Below are 21244 nucleotides of genomic sequence, written 5' to 3'. Positions count from 1 at the left end.
CCCGCTGGGGTTGCTGACAGTATTCTACTTGTGTAGCCCTTTCATTTGATACCCATATTGAGGGGGCTGTGCCATTTTGTGCCGGCGGCCATATTGGATTTAATTAAAGGTGTATACAAAATTTCAGACCAATCGGTTGACAGGAAGAGGGTGAAATTTGAATTACTAAATTTGATCCAAGAATAAATAATAAAACAAACGGGGTGAGCTAAATAAAACCGTTTAAATATCTCGTAATGTTGAAACTGATTGTAATTTTTAGGAAAGCTCTTTCATTATATCTAGCCGAATATAAGAAATGGCAATAAAAGTTGATAATGATCTGTAAAATCTGATTTTTTATGCAATAAATTGTGAAAAAGTGCCCATCCCTCCCCTACCTCCCCTAAAGTATGAAATGACATTACGAATCGAAGTGAAATGCGAGTTGTTGATCGAGTTTTATAGAATCCCAGTACAGAACAAAGAGTATCTTCAGGTGATTACGTCTTTTGCAAAAACATAGATTAGGACGTAATACATTAGAAAAAAACCTACTTTAATATCAATCAAATTATTTATTATTTAATCATGACTGTGTACATTTTTCTATGTACGGTAGACTACACATCAGTGGTAACTGTCATGCACCTTAACTCAAAAGTAATAAGTACGATTTTCCTATAAAACTGTTACCACTGACCTGAAGTTGACTGTATATACATATAAATGAAATAACAGTTTTATTCTGTTTCTAAAGTCAGCACCAACTCCTTGAGGTTCTTCCTGTTGACTTTAGAAGTGCTGGTCGTCGGCAGTTCCTTCATAAAGATCAAACCTCCTCTAAGTTGCTTGGAGTCCGTCAGAGATTCTGGGGAAAACATTTTTTGGACAATCGTCAAGTCGTACCTTATCACATTAAATCCTATCACATACATATACTTTATGATATTCTATGGCGAAATGTAAAAAAAATAACCTAATCCATTCCGTGGTTTAGCCACAGGAGTCATTTTTCTTTGTCATAATTAACAACATCATGTGTAAAGGAGGGATAAAGATTATTATTATAAATGTTTTGACCAGTTGACAGCTTTCAGTTTTCAAGGAAGAATTTCAGTTGTTTGTATTGACTGACTCTTATATGGTGTTCTAATTTCTCGCTCATTTTTATCCTATTTACTTTGTTTGAAACGATATATCATGAAATTCTCTCTTCAGGGTTAATTTCTGAGTTAAGACGTTTTAAGAACACTTCTTCATTTGAATCATGCATTTCTTACCTTTGACCAGGTTCTTGATCTCCTGCGCGGTGGGGCTGCAGCCAGGTTTGGGCACAACGCACGCCACCACCAGGTCCCCGCACTCCTTGTCAGGTATCCCTGTCACCGCCACGTGGAACACGCCAGGGTGCTTCATTATTACTACTTCGATTTCAGCTGGAGACACCTGCGATAGGATAAAGTCTAACTATAGACATGTATTGCCAGGGAGTTTGTTGCGCCACTTCTTCTTCCCAGTAATAACACATAGTATGTGGTTTTTGTTTTTGTCTCATGTCATTCTGTTGTTCAAAAAGTGTTGATTTTCAGCCTACTTTGAATAAACACTTTTTGATTTTGATTTTACATTATTTGAAACAACCCCTTTGTCCTTTTCTGGCCAAGGAGAGCTGTCAGTTCTATTTGGATGCTTGGAATTGAAATGCATAGAGAATATAAAATAGTAGCTACCCCTTTACTTGTGAACTGTCATTTGTCCTGTAAACCGTTTGAAAGCCCATATACTACCTAAGGTCTAGACTACTGTTAAGGAGTATGCATTATCCCTACTAATATTATAAATGCGAAAGTAACTCTGTCTGTCTGTCTGTCTGTTACGCTTTCACGTCTAAACCACTGAACTAATTTTAATAAAATTTGGTACAGAGATAGAGTTGACCAAGTGAAAGAACATAGGATAGTTTTTGTCCCGGATTTTTGAAGAATTCTGTTGGAAACGCGATATAAGCGACCTCTACGCGGGCGAAGCCGCGGGCGGAAGCTAGAAGAGAATAAAATAGTAGCTACCCCTTCACTTGTGAACTGTCATTTGTCCTGTAAGCCATCTGAAAGGCGATATACTAACTAAGGTCTACACTACTGTTTAGGAGTATGCATTATAGTTAAACTAGCTTCCGCCAGCGGCTTCGCCCGCGTCGAGTTCGGTTATATCGCGTTTCCATGGAAAATCTTCAAAAGTCCGGGATAAAAACTATCCTATGTTCTTTCTCATGGTTGGTTTACCTCTGTACCAAATTTTATTAAAATCAGTTCAGTGGTTTAGACGTGAAAGCGTAACAGACAGACAGACAGACAGACAGAGTTACTTTCTTATTTATAATAATTAATAATCGAAAAAATTGAGGCGCCTATACTCCATTTGTGAAAGTGATTTCTGGATTTACTTATAGTCTATGTCACCTGGCAATAGTGTAGCTTCTCAATAGTGGAAGATTTTTTCAAATCGCTTCGTTTCGGGGTTCATAGGGTACAAAAAATCAACCAAAAAGTATCCTCTTTATAATATTAGTTAAAAAAGTTATATCAATATCATCATATTGCAAACTCATGTACCTAATATTTAGGAAAAATGTTACATATTTATTTTTATTGTTATGTTCTTTCTCGAGGTAAACTCTATCTCTGTACCAAATTTCATTAAAATCTATTCAGTGGTTTAGACGTGAAAGCGCAACAGACAGAGAGACAGAGTAACTTTCGCATTTATAATATTAGTAAGGATAAATTAAACTATGTAGGTACTCACTTGATGGTTTCTGTACTTCAACAGCAACTTGTAACGCTCCACAAAGAACAGGTTCCACGAGTCATCTCTGTATAAAATGTCACCAGTTCTGAACCAGCCGTCTTCTGTGAATGGCTCTTTTGTTGCTTCTGGGTTGTTGTTGTATCCCTAAAATTAATTAACTTTATTAAACAGATTACTCAAAAAGATAGCTTGTTAGAAATATTTAAAATACAAGAATCAAGTAGAGTGCCATATACTCTGCCCTTCAATAGAATAAAAACGCCTTGAAAGTCTTAAGTTTCTTACTTTAAACACATTGGGTCCTTTAACCCACAATTCGCCTGGAATATTGGGTTCCGTAATATCTTCATTAGTTGAGGGATCCACTATCTGCAAAATATATATATCAGTAAATTAGAAGATAATGAGAAGAGAATGGATACTTTTTTGAAAGGGAAAGTTCCGCCAATGCAACTCTCTCGTGGTCGAAGCTTTGGGCGGCGGCGACCTCTCGCGTCCGGCCCTGGTTCAGGCTATGGTCCGGGGCGAGAGGGAATGGGATGCCGTCGCCTCCTTCTGCGAAGCGGTCATGCTCGAGAAGGAGGAGGCGGAACGCCAGAGAGTTCGCACCTCTCATCCCGGCCGCCGCGCTGGACCAGGTAGACACCATGGGCGTCGGGTGTCGCGTGATGACTCCCGGCCACCGTAGGCGTGGGTCTGTGGGCGGTGAGTTTGGGTGGCTCATCGTCCCTCTGTCTGCTTAGACAACAGACCCGTGCCGACGGCGCGCGTTGTTCCACGCGCTCCTCAAAGAGATGTCAGCAACCCCAGCGGGGCCAGCAGGGCCTAGGCCCGCCGGGGCTGCGGGTTGTTCGAAAGAGATACCGCGGCCCTGGTACATAAAAGGCCTATGACGGAACACGACGGTTTTTAGTCAGTAAGAGTCTGACACTCCCTCACCGCTGCTAACCCACAGCGGGAGGGGTCATTTGATGATTTTTGACGTCGTTAAAAAAAAAAAAAAAGTTCAACGAATAGGCTGACAGACCGGTAGAAGAAATATAATAGAGCGTTTTTCATGGTGTCACATTATTTTAATATGAGGGTACATCTTCACGGTGCATGTAGCAGGAGCCAGTTAACATACGCAAGTGACAGAGCACGCTGGTGAATATTTCGCTTTGGTGCATGCGCGAGTCTCTGGACACGCACGTTTTTATAATGAATAGCCACTGACGTGCGTAGCTGAGGCGTGAATCGGAATGTTAGCTTACGTAAAGGTCCTTACTTTTAATGCTACGCTGCCAATAGGTCTGCCACTCGACCCTGGAGCGGGTGGGTACTCGTGCTGCATGACGGGCCCGCTCAACTCACTCATACCGTATAAACTGTATACGTTTTCCGTTTTCGTTATTTGCTCTAACAGAAAAAAAGGAAAATTATTGCAGTGATTATCATCCATTTTTCATTTGAGCCGATATTTGGCATCATTGCTCGTTGGCTCAGGGCAAAATTGCCAATTATTGAACTAAGTCAAGGATTCTAGCTAATACTTCGATCTTTGAGTCCATGGAACACGATAACTATGTTGTATATTTGTAACTAAAATACCCTTTGTTGTTGATGGGTAATCAATAAAAGACCCCTGCTGTTGCTGCAGAAAACCGAAGTGTCAGACTTTTAATATTCAGCTTTGTTCCTTCTGGAGTATTAGTTGTTACGCTAACTAGCTGCTAGTTAGCTAATGTACTTTCTAAGTACATCTGACACATAAATGAGTGTGTTTCGGATGGCACGTGAAACTGTACGTCCCGGCTGTTATTGAACGTCCTTGGCAGTCGTTACGGGTAGTCAGAAGCCAGTAAGTCTGACAACAGTCTAAACAAGGGGTATTGGGTTGCCCGGGTAACTGGGTTGAGGGGGTCAGATAGGGCAGTCGCTCCTAGTAAAGCACTGGTCCTCAGCTACATCCGGTTAGACTGGAAGCCGACCCGAACATAGTTGGGAAACAGGCTCGGAGGATGATGATAGTTGTTACGCTAAATATATCAGCCTATCAAAACATAAACGACCGTCATGGAAAAATATGCATTACCTTGACTTCATCCACCAGCTCTTGGGCCACAGCGCTACCTCCAAGTATGACATGCTCGAAGCAGGTGAAGTCACATTTAGCTTGAGCCATCATCGTCGTCATCAGGTTAGGACTCATTGCTATGTAGGTAGGCTGCAGAAGAAATGACTTTGTTAGTATACTGAGAAAATTCTGTCGATATATAATACTTAGTGTTTAACTTTCCAAATCCACTTGAAAGTCTTGGAAAGGAATAACAAATGCTATGATGCATCAGCTAAGAACCGGTATCACTGGTTCTTCCAAATTGTTTCCATGTAATCATAATACGATGACCTATCTAAAGCTAGGTTGGATTTCACAATACTTTGCCCTATCATCAGACCTTCAAATTACAAAATATTCCTGGTATAGGATAGAATAGAATAGCATTTACTTCTTAGTATATGGTATTTTACATTCAGGTCTTACAATATAAAACAGTTGCCGTTGCCAGTGATGATATATATATTATAGATATATTTCATTCAATTATCTACTTACTGATATATTTATATTATCTACTTGGAACTACTTTGTACTTATTAACCAAGTCAGCAAAATGATCGGGAGTGACTGGAGCTGATGTCTGCAGCTGCGGGTACTTGAGGATTGCAGAGAACAGGTAGTGGAAGCCAGCTGACAGCCACTGCGCTGGTGAGATCACCAGCACCAGTCTTGTTGGTGTCAGGAAATTTTCGAACATTGTTCTGAAGATATGTTTTTATTATAAAGAGCCCACACGGTATTTCATTTCTCAAGTTGTTTGTGACGTTTTTAAACTAAGTTGTCTAAACCTGGATACAGAATTAGCTATATACTTTTTATTCAGGTGATGTGAGTGACTGCGAGCACATTTTCTTGGTCTCATCCTTAAGGAACGATTGATCTCTGCCCATAGAATCACAATTACGTTACGAACCTTAAAACTGGCATTACTAGGATTGGATTTACTAACCACATGTTTGGTACACCGAAGACGATATTCTTGTGTGTCAGCATGGCAGTCTTGGGCACTCCTGTGGTACCGCTGGTTGATGTCAGGTAAGCTACAGTTTCTTCTGGGTCGAAGTCTGTTGCTCTGAAATTGGGTAAACATAGTTAGGGATACCGAAGTAATGTTCATGTCGGAGTTATGAAGACTTCTTTGGATTGTCTGTGTTTGGACAGGATAGAATAACGCAAAGACGAAGTATTTTTGTGGTTTCTGCCCTTAGATTTTCAAATTAAATGTCATATGTATGTACTCAGACTCACTGAAAATCTTGAATCGCTTTCTTATCTGACACCTCCAGCAGTTGTGCCAGTGTTGTATGATTACTTTTATCGAAGGTCACAATCTTGGCGTCTACTCCAGCCAGGTTAAGAGCTTTCTCAATATCTGAAGTCCTTACGCTTTGAGCGATAATGATATTTGAGTCATTTACATGGAATAGTTCTTTTAATTCATCTGTAAAAAATTGGCCATTTTGTACAGACGACTTTACAATAATTTTAGAAGTTTTTGCCAAACTATGTAGAATGGACATGGAATTAACGAATACAATAAACTACCGCTTTGATTCTCTCCTTTTCGAAAATGCCAAGATACAGAGCAGCGTTATGTGGTATGCAGAAGTCCAAGTGGTTCGGTCCCATGAGCACCATAACATCTCCCTTCTTCAGTCCCAGCGCAGTGAGAGAGATGGCGCATCGGATGCTCCTGTCTAACACTGAGCCGTTGGTTTCTGATTCCCCTGTAGCTCCATCGATCTATGAATAGAAACGATGAGTTGGTCTTTTGTTTCGAAACATAAAATGTCGTCATATGTTTCACTAGCTTCCTCCCGCGGTTTCACCTGCGTCCCGTGAGAACTACTTCACGCACTCGGATGATAGATGACGCCTTCATCGATTAATAAGCTATCTAATATTGAAATAAACCGGCCAAGTGCGAGTCGGACTCGCGCACCGAGGGTTCCGAACAAATCCTGTATAGATAAAAAGTGAGTCTCGCGCCAACCGTTCAGTTTAGAACAATCATAGTTATTAATATTTTTTATTTTATAATATAACTAAAATAGTAGGCCAGTACCTTGTAAAAGTTATTTTATTAAAGTTATTTATATACAACATTTTGTAGTCATCATTCAGAAATCTGATTGAAAATAGCTAATTAAGGTCATGGGGCATATCTGACCCATTTTGTAAAAACTGGCGGACATGAATCAAAGTAGTTTTAAATCGTGGAGAATGGTATGACGTTTCTTTGAATATAAATATTTTATCAAAATTCCATGGAGACGAATGTCCAGGATCGTTTGAAAAATATAAAAGACAAGCAGTTTCAGAGGATTGTACAGGTTGCAATGCTAGTTTTTATTGTTAAAGACTTTTCATAAAGAAGCAGGATGTCAATTCGGATGACCAGGATCTGATGAGAACTGACCAGGATCTGGAAACCCTGAGAAATCGAGGGCAACTCTTGAATATTGTAGGCACGCATCGAGTCAAAACCAGACATGTGAGTGTATTTTTGAGGGTACTGGTAAACAGTGAAGGTTTTTAGCTGATTTGATAATGGAGACTACAGAGAGTCGAGGGAACTCCTGAACGGTATGTTGCAACTACCACGTGTTTGGGCTTATTTTATTCGTATTGGCGAAGACTTTCCACATAGATAAGTCTGACTGCCATTGTGGGATCGATCTGCAAAGATCAGATATAGTTATGGGAACTCCTTTACAATTTATAACGTAACCTTGTGTTGGAGCTTATTTTATTTTAGGTGATGAGAATTCAGTACTAATGGGATCTTTTATTTTTGAGGGATTAATCACCTAACGAGCCCCAGTTTCAGGTTTTTTTCGAAACTGCCTGACGACTTGTAACTGTCGAATTGTAACAACGACTGCTAGAGTGTAGGATTCGGGGCTGCTGGCTTTACGTTTCTAGAGCCTTGACAAAAGTGTAATTCTGTCCTTTTCTTTGTTTTATAAAATCGGCTTTATTTTATTTTGTAGCATTTTACAAACAAATCCAACTTCAAACATATAAAAAAGCAACAAGAAAACAAAAGCAAGAAAGAAATTAAAAAGATGATAGGTGCATCGGTCTAGAAGTCGGTGTCTAGAGAATGCATCTATATTTATTTAACCACCGAGATCTAGACCGAGGCATTTAGACAGTTTTCTTGTTGTTTTTAGAAGTTGTTTTTTTTTTTTGTAAAAAGTTTTTATTTTAAACTTTTGTGAAAAGTTCTCGTCAATACGAATAATATAAGCCCAAACACGACGTTACTAAAACATACCGTTGAGGAGTTCTCTCGACTTTCTCACGTCTCCATCATCAGGTAAGCTCTAAACCTTCACTGTTTGATAGTATCACCAGACATACATCTAAGAATCAAGTTTTAATCCTATGCATGCCTACAATTTCTGATAGTTGCCCTCGATTTCTCAGGATTTCCATCATCAGATCCTGACCTGATGACAATGGAAATAAACGGCGAGTATACTCTTTTACTAAAAAGAAATGTTTTCTCAAATCCGTCAAACTTGGTCGTTTAAATTCCCTATTGAAATGAGGAAAATATGTATTTGATTTGATTTGATAATACTTTAATATTTTATGTAACTTCAAATTTATCATTTTCGCAATTTTTCCTTTATCTGTACTATATAACGGTGCATCTTGCCGAATTTCAAGATTCTGAGTTCACGGGAAGTACCTTGTAGGTTTTGATTCCCTAGCGTGTGACGGAAATTCGTCAAAGGTGTCGGTATAACTACTGTATCTTTTGATCGCGTTAACTTAGAAGTTTGATTTTTTCACTGCCTAAAGGGACAATAGACCTAGGTATTTGGTATAAATTTCAATCTGATACCTTTATTCGTTTGTGAGAAATAAGGTAGTAAGTTTCATTTTATTAAAATATTTTTTTTTACATTATTTAACTAAAAAAATGAGATTTTCGTAATTTTTCCTATATTTGCATTATATGACAATGCTTCATGCCAAATTTCAAGACTCTGAGTTTACGGGAAGTATCCTGTAGGTTTTGATTCCTTTGCGAGTGTCGAAAATTTGTTGAAAATATCGACATAATCGGCTGTATCTTTTGATTGGCTTGGCTTAGAAGTTTGATATTTTGACAGCTTAAAGGGACAATAGACCTGAGTATTTCATGTGAATTTCAGCTTGATACGTCCACGCGTTCTTGAGATAAAGGGTCTTGACAGACAGACAGACAGACAGACAGACAGACAGACAGACAGACAGACAGACAGACAGACAGACGGACAACAAAGTGATCCTATAAGGGTTCCGTTTTTTTCCTTTTGAGGTTCGGAACCCTAAAAATGTTTCAAATCATATCAGTAGTTTCTAGAACTAACACTTTCAGATGAACAACACACTTCAGCTTTAGGGGTAAAATATTAGTGTAAATTTTTGAACTCACGTGCAGTACAAAGTCAGGATCTTCCTTCAAAGCCTGCAGAGTCAGTTTACCAACATGGTGTCTGTCTGATGGGATTCCTGTTTTCGCTACTAAACGAGCTCCAACTTCATTCATATAAAAATGGACGGTATCGAAAGGTCGTTTGGCCATTATCGCTTTTTCTGAAAGATTAAAAAAGTTCATCATCAGTTTTTGGGGGTCATCTTATTGAGCCCCTTAGGGCTGAAGCCCCTTGGGCTACGGGCTGGTTCAAACCAGTTACCGTAGCTCTGGTACACAAAGAGCTTCAGATAGCTTCTATTTTCTAATAAAGTTGCGAGGGCATTCCATTGAATTCACATAATTACTACACACATTTCGCCAAATGTTCTTTTTAATGGGAAATCAGAATGAGGGAGTGTCAGACTCTTACTAACTAAAACCTACCATGTTCCTTCCTATGTCCTTTATGTACCAAGGACCTTACACTTGCCAACAATCCCCCAGCCCGCCAAATGTAAATCGAAATAAAATAATAAAACACCAATAACACATATGAATACCAAAATCCTCACTATTAACCCTGGAGACTCAAATACAAAAAAACTTTAATGAATAAAAAAGAAAGAAAGTGATTATAGTTCGGCCATTCAGAGAATGCGTTCCTGACACGTCGCGATTGAACTGACGACGTAATAACATTCATTGATTATTGATATAATAATGTTGTTTTAATGCTCCTCAATTGTTAAAACGGTAAACAACCAGCAAAAATATTTTTATCGTAACTGCAACGCCATTGCAAAGTTACGTCGTCAGTTCAATCGCGACGTGTCAGGAACGCATTCTCTGAATGGCCGAACTTTAAGTAGTAATAGTTCACTTACGCTAAAATATTCCTTCAATGTACTCGTAATTAAGAAAGACACAATAGAACCAATGAATAAAATAGTCACTATTGATAAATATACTAAAACAAAAACTTTGACAATTACAACATTTTCTAGACTTTAGGCACTACTGTGCCATACTAACAGCCAGTTTCTTCATCAAAAGTAAAAGTCAAAGTAATGTCTAAAGTAAAAGTAACGGTCAAAATCATTTTTTTCTATTAGTTTTACTGTCACTTTAGCCTTTAGAAAAAACGAATTTGACCGTTACTTTTACTTTAGACATTACTTTGACTTTTACTTTTGATGAAGAAACTGACCGTAAGTGGTTTGAATCAATGTGTGGCATTTATATTATGTAAGTTTGTTTTCAAATTACAATCCTGACTATCTAAGAAAAAAAACTGCTAGGAGTTCTCACATTAAGTGGGTTCCGATGTTTTTGAAGAAGAAAAATGCTGTAATGTTCTGCTGTACTGTAGTCTCGCTGCATAATTAGATATCGTCATCATCATCATCTCAGTCATAGGACGTCCACTGCTGAACATAGGCCTCCCCCTTAGATCTCCACAGATACCTGCATCCAGCGTCTTCCGGCGACCTTTATAAGGTCGTCTGTCCTTGTCGGTGGACGTCCTACGCTGCGCTTGCTAGTCCGTGGTCTCTACTCCAGCACTTTTCGACCCCATCGGCCATCTGCTCTGCGAGCAATATGGCCAGCCCATTGCCACTTCAACTTGCTAATTAGATCTAAAATGTGCTGAGGAGCTTTATGATCACCTTAGAGACAATAGCCACCGTAGCCAATTATAAACGATCCGATCTGATATTTAAGAGATTTTTTTTGTATTATTTTTTTGTGCCTACTACAATAAACCGTAATTCACATTAATGTATGAAGTTATAAAACTTACAGTATGTACCTTCAATGAATTAACAAAAATATAAACAAGCGTAGAAATTGATTTGTAAATACCTTTCAGTAGTAGATGAAATTATCATATAACGGCTTATTATGTAATGTTTTACAAGAGGTCATAACCATTGAAAAAAAGATTAAGATATGCATAAAATAAATACCTAAAAACGTGAAACTTGCATGTATATGTAGATATCGATAAGATATGATCCATTCTACAATCCCACTAGGTACCCATTCTGAGCAAAGTATCAAAGCTGATAATATACCTACTTATTCCATGTAGTCATTTTACATAATTCACCCATAAAAATGGGAATTTGAATTCTAGGTACGGTATTATAAACAAGCTTACTTCAAGAAATATTTGTCAGATTTGAAAAAAATATGATAGTCCAATTATTAAGGAAGGCTATAGAGGGTCCAATTTGAATTATATAATATGACAAATCAAATCAAATCGAAATTCGTTTATTCAAACTTGGCTGCAAAACAGCACTATTCGAACGTCCAAATTTTACAAAAGACAGCCCCCAAAACGCCCTTCACCACTTCCTACGTGTTTTTGCTGGGAAGAAGAAGTGGCGCAACAAACTCCCCAGCAATTTAGATCATGCATATTGAAACATTGCGCCGATCTCAAATAACTAGGCAACAGGGCAGGAAGAAGAAGATAGCCTATTCATCGAGGTAGGCTATGGGATACTCTTTATCAGGGTGAGCGAAGTAGTCAGGGAGACCGGTGGTGGAAACTGGTTTATTATGTTCCACTGCTGAGCACAGGCCTCCTCTCACACGGAGAAGGATTGAGCATTAATCACCACGCTTGCTCAATGCGGGTTTGTGATTTCAGACTATATAGTCCAGGTTTTCTCAAGATGTTTTCCTTCACCTTTTCATCAGCCATTGGTGTCCAAGATATACTTAGAAAGTACATATAAACTTAGAAAAGTTGCATTGGTTCTTGCCTAAACTGGAATCGAACCCACACCCTCATACACGAGAGGTTGGTTCTTTACCCACTAAACCACCTCGATGATTATTTTATTATGGGTAGGATAATACTAACAGGTAACGACTTTGATTGACATTCACATGTACGAGTATGACCTTTACTGAATCTATACTAATAATATAAAGCTGAAGAGTTTGTTTGTTTGTTTGAACGCGCTAATCTCAGGAACTACTGGTCCGATTTGAACAATTCTTTCGGTGTTAGATAGCCCATTTATCGAGGAAGACTTGTTATCCGGGTTCGTGCAGAGGTTCCCATGGGATGCGGGTGAAACCGCTGGCAGAAGCTAGTAAAAGATAAAAATACCTGTATGCATAGTAACGCCAAAATCCAAGTCATAATGCTGACTGCAATCAATTTTCGCTTCGTCATCATGACAATTACTTAATATCTTTGTTATCTAATGTTTATAATCGTTTGATAACATCATTACTTTTTCCAAGAAATACCTAAATGTTTATAAAACTTTTCCTATCAGCCTTGAGATTCAGATTATTTAACAAATTAATAAATTTTTATCTGTCTATCGGTGGTACCACGCGTTGTAATTTTCTAGATCAAAATTTCAGGTGTTCAAAACGTTTTTTTTTTTTAATTTATTAGTATTTATATTTAATATTATGGACGTTATGCTTAATTGGATATTGTAATACTTATGCCTGTTTTCACCAACAATCTCTTAACGTTTCCCTAACTAAGTGTCACTTAGAATAAGGGCTCCCCCAATAATGAAGGTTATAAAGGCACTTAAACTTTGGTAAAACCGAAATTCGTATAGTGTTCCCTAAAAGCTCTTAGGGGATCCGTAAATTTAGGTACCTACTTGTTGGTGAAAATGGGCATTAGAGTTCCCAAACACTGAAAACTTTTAGTCGGTCGATAGATTGTTCGGGCTCATAGATTAGATCAGTATGGAGATGGACGGAAGTGCGCAAATTACAACGATCAGGTACATAGCCGGTATCAAATCGACTAAAAACTTTGATTGGATTCACGCTTTTCTTAAAAAAACAATTTTTTACCAACCATCGGGCGAACAGTCATTATTTTTTTTATTGAGGAATTATTTCTATAGATATTATAAATAACCTATGTTATGTGTATGATCAGGCTGGAAGCCGACCCCGACATAGTTTGGAAAAGGTTTGGAGAGTAGGTATATCAAAAAAATTGAGTATACAAAGAATACTAAAATATCAATTTATTCTCTTTCCAAAGTCAGCACCAACTCCTTGAGTTTCTTCCTGTTGACTTTAGAAGTGCTGGTCGTCGGCAGTTCCTTCATGAAGATCACACCTCCTCTAAGTTGCTTGGAGTCCGTCAGCGATTCTAGAAAGAGATGCATTCTCTCTTAGGCATTTTGTTCCAAATATTTTAAGTATTTAGGACTTCTTATCTTACTATCTTTGTTTGCTTGGACGCGCTATAGTTCGGCCATTCAGAGAATGCGTTCCTGACACGTCGCGATTGAACTGACGACGTAACTTTGCAATGGCGTTGCAGTTACGATAAAAATATTTTTGCTGGTTGTTTACCGTTTTAACAATTGAGGAGCATTAAAACAACATTATTATATCAATAATCAATGAATGTAGTTACGTCGTCAGTTCAATCGCGACGTGTCAGGAACGCATTCTCTGAATGGCCGAACTATAATGATCACGCACTACTGGTCCAATAAAGAGAAAATTGTTTCAGTGTAAGAAAGCCTATTTATTGATGGAGGCTCTTTACCTTGGTGCACGGAGAAGGTCCTACAGGACTTGGATGGAACCGATGGCAGAAGATATTACTGACATATTTTTTCTAATTGAACCAGAAGCTCCTTAATAGCGCGTTAGCCAAACAAACTTTCTAATATTGTAAAAGTGTAAATTAAAAAGGGCAACCCACTTCGATACTATGAATACCCCAAATCACTGTATAACAATATTGATATAAGTGTTTCTCGTTTACCTTTAACCAAGTCCTTGATCTCCTGCGCGGTGGGGCTGCAGCCAGGTTTGGGCACAACGCACGCCACCACCAGGTCCCCGCACTCATTGTCAGGTATCCCGGTCACCGCCACGTGGAACACGCCAGGGTGCTTCGATATCACGGTCTCGATTTCCACGGGAGATACCTGATTGGATTATATCTGTTAGCTTAGGAATGTTTTGACTTTCAGATGCAGGAAATGGTTCATCAGAACAGTTCGACTTTTACTGATTAAACTTACAATTACTTACAGGCTAAATACATGCAGGTTAGCTACAGGCCTAAATAATCCCTGCGTTATTTAGGTCTGCAACTACTGCTAGAAAACCAGAAAAACAAAAACACATCATCAAAACATACAATCAAACTTGTAGAACCCCTATTTCGTGATGAAGATTTGAAAAAGGAATAACTATTTAAGTATGTAGTCTCTCTCTTTATCGGTTTCAATAACGGCGACCCATGACAAAGTCATAGCGTGAGCGTGACTGGCTAAACCGAGTTTAGATTTGAAGACCCGGGCGCAAGCAACGTAATAAAGACATAATAAACGAATAAGTACCCAAAATACAGGCATACCTATTTTTTGGGGCTAATTGTAAAACATCTTAGGACATTTTCGAACAATATTTTAATATACAATCTCACTGACCTGATGATTCCTATACTTCAGCAGTAGTTTGTAACGTTCCACAAAATACAGGTTCCAATATTCGTCCCTGTACAGAATATCACCAGATCTGAGCCAGCCGTCTTCTGTCAATGCTTCTTTTGTAGCTTCTGGGTTATTATGGTATCCCTGAAAATCATTGATATTGTGGAGATACTATGTACATAAAATCTTCGCTGTCTTTGGACCTCTCCAAGGTATGCAAAGTTAGAGAGATTAGACAGACCCCTTGCCCGGTGACCGACTAAAAGTTTGATGTGATTAAAGATTACCTTTAAAAAAACTGTTAGTCAACCAACAAAATGTCTTCGAACAACAACTGTACAAGCTTAGTCTTCTTTGTGCGGGGCTTAAATAAATATTTATGTAACACTACATAATTTTGATGGTGATGGTGAAAGGTAAGCCACATATAGATTGAAGTCTTACTTTGAATACAGACGGGCCTCTGAACCATAATTCTCCCTGAACATTAGGCTCCGTGATTTCTTCCAGTGTTACAGGATTCATTAGCTGAAACAGTTAAAATAACATTTATTAAATTAAGAGACATATTCAGAACATGAAGAGCTAGAACAGATTTTTTCTGGGATAAATCTTATATGTGAGGTTCTTTTGGACACATGAGACTCCTTCGTATCCTTCACCACTACATTCTTCTATCTCTTTTGGGGCAGCTTCTCTACCGGGGATAGATATTTTTTGTAAGTATCCATGATAAATTGCAATAAGAACTTATTGAAAGTGATAATTTATTTCAGAAACATAATAACATCTTACTTACCTTTAATTCCACATTCCCATTAGGTCTGCCGCAAGAGCCAGGTGCTGTTGGAACGTCATGCTGCACACAGATCCCACTGAGTTCACTCATGCCGTACAAGACATGGACTTCTTCAGTTTGGGCTATTTGCTGCAGAGAAAAACCCAATGTGTAAATCAAAAGTAACACCAGTCGTTTGATCATAAGGGTGCGTCTACACAGTGCATGTAGTTGGAGCAAGTTAGCAAGCGCAAGTGACGCGCGCGCTCCCAACAGAGCACTTGCTTTGGTACATGCGGGAGTCGCTAGATCCGCACGTTTTTAAAATGCATGTGACCTGCAAATGTGCCTCAACATGAGTAAGCTTCTTGCACCGTGTAGATGTACCGTAGGGTTAAGGAACGCTCAGTATGATCGGTAGTTATGGGTAGTTAGAAAGTCTGAAAATCAGTCTTGCCGAGGAGTATCGGATTGCTCGGGTAACTGGGTTGAGTAGGTCAGATAGGCAATCGTTTCATTTAAAACATTGGTATTCAGCTGCATTCGGTTAGACTGGAAGCAGAACCATAGAGAGGCTAGGCAGATGATGATATACTTCTTGCTTTACTTGAAGGCTAAGAAAAGTTGGGAAAAGGTTAAGTAGATGATGATGGTGTACTACTAGCCTTATTTAATAGTTACCTTAACTTCATTAACGAGATCTTGTGTCACAGCGCTGCCTCCCAGCAAGATGTGCTCGAAGCAGCTGAAGTCACATTTTGCATTCATTATCATGGTCGTGATTAGAGTAGGGCTCATGATCATGTAGTCTGGCTGTAGAAATAAGAATTAAATAATGATAAGAAGATGAATTAGTGAAGTAAGAATTGATTAAAAGCAGAACTCTGGCTATTGTTGATGGGATTTGGGTCAGAAAACATTTTAACCGACTTACCTAAAACGAGAAGGTTCTTAGTTTACGAGACGTACGTACGAGACTATCTAATATAGAAGTAAACCTACTTAGATGCGGTCGGTTTTTCCGATGCAAAACTAAGCAATGTATTTATTTATTTAAAAAAGTACTGCCACATCGCAAACATTTAACATTCGATAACTTAAATTACTTTTTTAGTTTGTGTATGTAATGTAACCCTAAAGAAAGAAAACTGTTTTCAGAAATGCCTACCTTATACTTATTTACAAGTTCAGCAAAATGTTCAGGAGTCACAGGAGCAGATGTCTGCAGCCGCGTGTACTTTAGGATCGAGGAGAAGAGGTAGTGGAAGCCAGCTGACAGCCACTGCGCTGGTGACGTTACTAGCGCTAGTCTCACTGGAGATGGAAATTTCGAGAACATTGTCCTGAAATCCAAACTAATATTATAAATGCGAAAGTAACTCTGTCTGTCTGTCTGTCTGTCTGTCTATCTGTCTTTTCTTCACGCCTAAACTACAGAACCGATTTGTGTGAAATTTGGTACAGACATAGTTTGAAACTTGAGAAAGGACATAGGATAGTTTTTATTACAAAAAAAAAAAAAAAAAAAAATTATTCCGGACATATAGCGCCATCTATTGGTCAAATCAAAAATCTGCTGGTAGTCACTATTCCACGCGAACGAAGTTGCGGGCAAAAGCTAGTGAACATTATAAAAAATATATATCGAAGGGATAAAAAATATCATATTGATTAATGAAATACGCACCTGAATCATAGGGGCTAAATTACGAAAACATTATACTCATGATTTCACACCAAAAGTGGTAAACCTGGTTGATGTTAGAGTCAAAATATACTGATGAACGGATGTTGATGAAGCGACCGGGCGTGAAAAGTGGAACAAAGGGGAACATCTTATAATTTTGCAACAACAGGTACAAGCACGTAAGCTAGTTCATCTCATACAATACCGTTTCGACTTTATCTCTTATGGTTCAGTTTTGATTGGAAAAACAGATCTGATATAAGAATGCGTACCACATGGTCGGCGTACCCGTGGCTATATTCTTATGTGTTAGCATAGCAGTCTTGGGCACTCCTGTTGTTCCACTCGTAGATGTCAGGTATCCCACAGTCTCAGTAGGATCGAAGTCCGTTGCCCTGAAATAAGACATAGATTACAGACGACATAAGACGAGCGTGAAAACAAATGTTTGTTTCAAGTTGAATCAAGAATTAGTAATTTTCCTAAAAATATTATAAATGCGAAGTTTGTAGGTATGGATGTTCGTAGAGCTCTTTCATGAACTTGCTAAGCCGTAATGTTTATACCGTATAGCCGTAAAGGTTATACATCACAATAATATATAGGCTACTCTTTACTTATTTACGGGAAGTAGTTTACTAGGGACGCGGGCAATCTAACCAAGAAGGAAGAAATTAACTCACTGGAAGTCTTTGACTGCTTTCTCATCTGGAATTTCCAGCAGCTGTGCCAGTGTAGTATTGTTACTACCTTCGTTGAAAGTCATAATCTTGGCATCTACTTGAGCCAGGATCAGGGCTTTTTTAATATCAGACGTCTTCTCGCTTTGACCGAAGATTATATTCGGGCGATTTGCTTGGAACAAATCTTTTAGTTCATCTGAAAAGTGGATTGTCGTAGGATATCAAAACTAATGTGATTGAAAAATTAGGGGTCAGTGTTTGTCGTAGTAATGTGATGACAAAAGGGATGACACAAATATTGCAAAGAGTTTGTTAACAAATAATGTGAACTGATGCAGAGGGAGTACCAAGGAATTGATGGATTATTGAAATGCGTGAAAGATAAGATGAATAAGAAGGGAGAATGTTAGTATGTTGGCTGACAGAGAAGAATATAGAAGTGGAAAGTGTTGTGTACAGTCCAAAAAAGAAAAAATGGAAATAGGGCGGGACGAAGAAGAGAATTGCAAAACTGGTTTGGCAAGATTAGGTTCTAGGAAATACTCACTGACACTCAACGTTGCATCAATACAAGCCACCATGATCCCAAGATACAGAGCAGCATTATGAGGTATACAGAAGTCCAAGTGGTTCGGCCCCATGAGCACCATGACATCTCCCTTCTTCAGTCCCAACTGAGTCAGAGAGATGGCGCATCGTATGCTCCTGTTTAAGACTGAGCCGTTGGTTTCTGATTCCCCTGTTGCTCCATCAATCTGTGGGATGTAATTTAAGCAATTGAGTAAATGACTTCCCTTCATACCTTATGACTAGCTTTCTCCAGCGGTTTCACTTGCGTCTCGTGTGAAGTACTCCGCACATCCAAATATAAAGTACTAACTGTTTCCCTAGGTCTAATCCGCATCTCAGAGGAACTCGTTCCCGGTCCAGAACATAACATAGCCTATGTTACATGGGGATAGTCAAGCTTCCAAATACTGAAAGAATTCTTCACATTGATTCCGTAGTTTCGGAGCCTTTTGGGTACAAACAAGAAAGTGATTCCATTTTGTTATATTGCTATACTTACAAGTGCAAAATAGTTTCATTCTTAGTTACCTGTGCAACGAAATTAGGATAATCTTTCAAGCCTTGCAGTAGCAGCTTGCCTACATGGTGTCTGTCTGATGGGATGCTAGTCTTCGCCACAAGTTGGGCTCCTATCTCCTCCATGTACCAATGAACTGCATCGAAAGCACGCCTCACCATGATTACTGATTATATCTGTAATCAGAAAACAAAATTTATTTTGATAATGCCTCGAGTATCTTTTGCATGATCTACCCAACATACGTTGGGAAAATACCGATGCCAATATCCGTACCAAAATACAAGGTCCAAAAAATACCAAATAGTAATAAAACAAAGCAAAAGTAAATGAAATTAGAATATTATACAACACTTATGTACTTACATTTTTTTGTGATGCGTCAGATCCATGCAACACCAAAAAGTTATCAGTGATGATTATATTTTGTGTTTTACTTATATAATGCTAACATCATCAATTAGAGATAATTTATCAATAAATTATTACCTATCGCCTTTTACAACTTGCAACTTCTACTATATTAAAACTGCATACCAAAATCAATAGGTATTATTAAGATGATAAAGCTAAAGATTTTGCTATATTGTTTGAGTATATATTAACTGTTCAGGTTATAATATATGCTGTCTATACCGGTTGAGGTTAACAAAGAGAAATCATTTTTTCTTTGTTTGTACCCTGATTGCTGCGAAAATGCAGAACTGATTTGAAAAATTCTTTCACTGCTGGGACTGTAGTACACTATATCTCCGAGTAGGGCTGCCATCCATCCGGGTTTCCCCGGATTTGTCCTCGTTTGGAGGCCGTCCGGGGGCCATCCGGGCGGGGTTTCAAGAAGTGTCCGGGAAAAACCCGGACACTTTTCATTTAAGGAAGCACCTCATTAATTTAAGTATACATTAATAGTAAATGGATTACAAATTAGGTATTATTTTGTTTAAAAAAAATCGTACTCGTTCGGGGAAAAAATGCGATTTACGCCAAATGTCCGGGTTTTTTTAATTTTTGTCCGGGTTTGTTGAAATTCGGGATGGCAGCCCTATCTCCGAGAAACATACCTAGGTTATACAGGAATGAATTTTAAGCAGTGCGCAAAAAAAAACTCGTGGTCCAGAATCGTTAACAGAACATATCTGCATGATCAGTAAAAAAAATTTTTCATTCTTTTGTCTGCCCTAAAATCAGCAAAATATGGATACCAACTGGAGCTCCGTCAGTAAACCGGTTTCGCGTTGCCGCCGTGCATACTATGACGACTGTGACCGTACTATCGGTTACAAAATAAACATCTTTCGATATCAATAACTTTTCTTTTTTGTACTAAAACACTACAAAATTAAAATATACGTATCTATAAAACTTATTTAACTATAAGTTGACAAAGTTTGCGCACTGGATAAAATTCATTCCTGTATAATATTTTATCCGGAACGGGAAGAATACACAAAATAGCCTGTATACTTATGAGTATATCATATAACAGATAAACTCAATTAAACTAAATAGCACTAGTAACGGCCGGTTCACACATGTCTCCGTTTTACTGTTCCGTTTTATCGTGTACGTTTTTTTTTCATCGATGGCGTATGTAGTTGTATGAGTGACTTCACACATGGCACAGTATTCTGTATACAGTAAAAAATATCGTTCCGTACAAAAATTACATTCGTATAAACGGAACAGTAAAACGGAGACATGTGTGAACCGGCCGTACATAAACGCCAACTCATTGAAATGCATTTGTTCTCGCCACGGCCAAGGCTAACATTGTAATAGTTGAACAAAACGCATAATCATGTAGGTATACAAACAAACAGCTATTTACGTTACACAGTACATAATATCACGACTAGAGATTAAAGTCCAGGTGTTCACCCGGCAGTTCGTATATGATTGGATACAGCTTCCGTGTCTAAAAGTAGCTTCTAGGTACTTACAACCTTTTTTTTTTTTTTTAACGACGTCAAAAATCATCAAATGACCCCTACCGCTGTGGGTTAGCAGCGGAGAGGGAGTGTCAGACTCTTACTGACTAAAAACCGTCGTGTTCCGTCATAGGCCTTTTGTGTATCAGGGCCGCGGTATCTCTTTCGAACAACCCGCAGCCCCGGCAGGCCTTGGCCCTGCCGGGGCTGCGGGCCCCTGGGATTGTTGACATCTCTTTGAGGAGCGAGTGGAACAACGCGCGCTGTCGACACGGGTCTGTCGTCTAAGTAGACAGAGGGGCGATGAGCCACCCGAACTCACC

General features: G+C 38.6%; 1 protein-coding gene and 1 pseudogene across 1 annotated transcript; both read right to left on the bottom strand.

Annotated features, from left to right (window-relative positions):
- Positions 1 to 544: 544 nt before the first annotated feature.
- On the bottom strand, positions 545 to 9473 carry LOC124639860 (annotated as a pseudogene).
- Positions 9474 to 13312: 3839 nt separating this feature from the next.
- On the bottom strand, positions 13313 to 19169 carry LOC124639859 (luciferin 4-monooxygenase-like). The gene is made up of 11 exons (XM_047177366.1): positions 19005 to 19169; positions 18454 to 18661; positions 17907 to 18102; positions 17496 to 17618; positions 16705 to 16879; positions 16218 to 16349; positions 15558 to 15686; positions 15203 to 15286; positions 14756 to 14902; positions 14083 to 14248; positions 13313 to 13455 (listed from the first exon to the last, which is right to left on the bottom strand). Exons 1-11 carry the CDS (start codon positions 19152 to 19154, stop codon positions 13328 to 13330), a joined length of 1638 nt encoding a protein of 545 aa, XP_047033322.1. The 5' UTR covers positions 19155 to 19169; the 3' UTR covers positions 13313 to 13327.
- Between the last annotated feature and the right edge of the window lie 2075 nt (positions 19170 to 21244).

This window comes from Helicoverpa zea, chromosome 19, assembly GCF_022581195.2.
Source record: "Helicoverpa zea isolate HzStark_Cry1AcR chromosome 19, ilHelZeax1.1, whole genome shotgun sequence".
Taxonomy (NCBI): Eukaryota; Metazoa; Arthropoda; class Insecta; order Lepidoptera; family Noctuidae; genus Helicoverpa; species Helicoverpa zea.
Note: the sequence above shows the minus strand (reverse complement) of the source record. Positions and strands in the feature narration are given on the sequence as shown.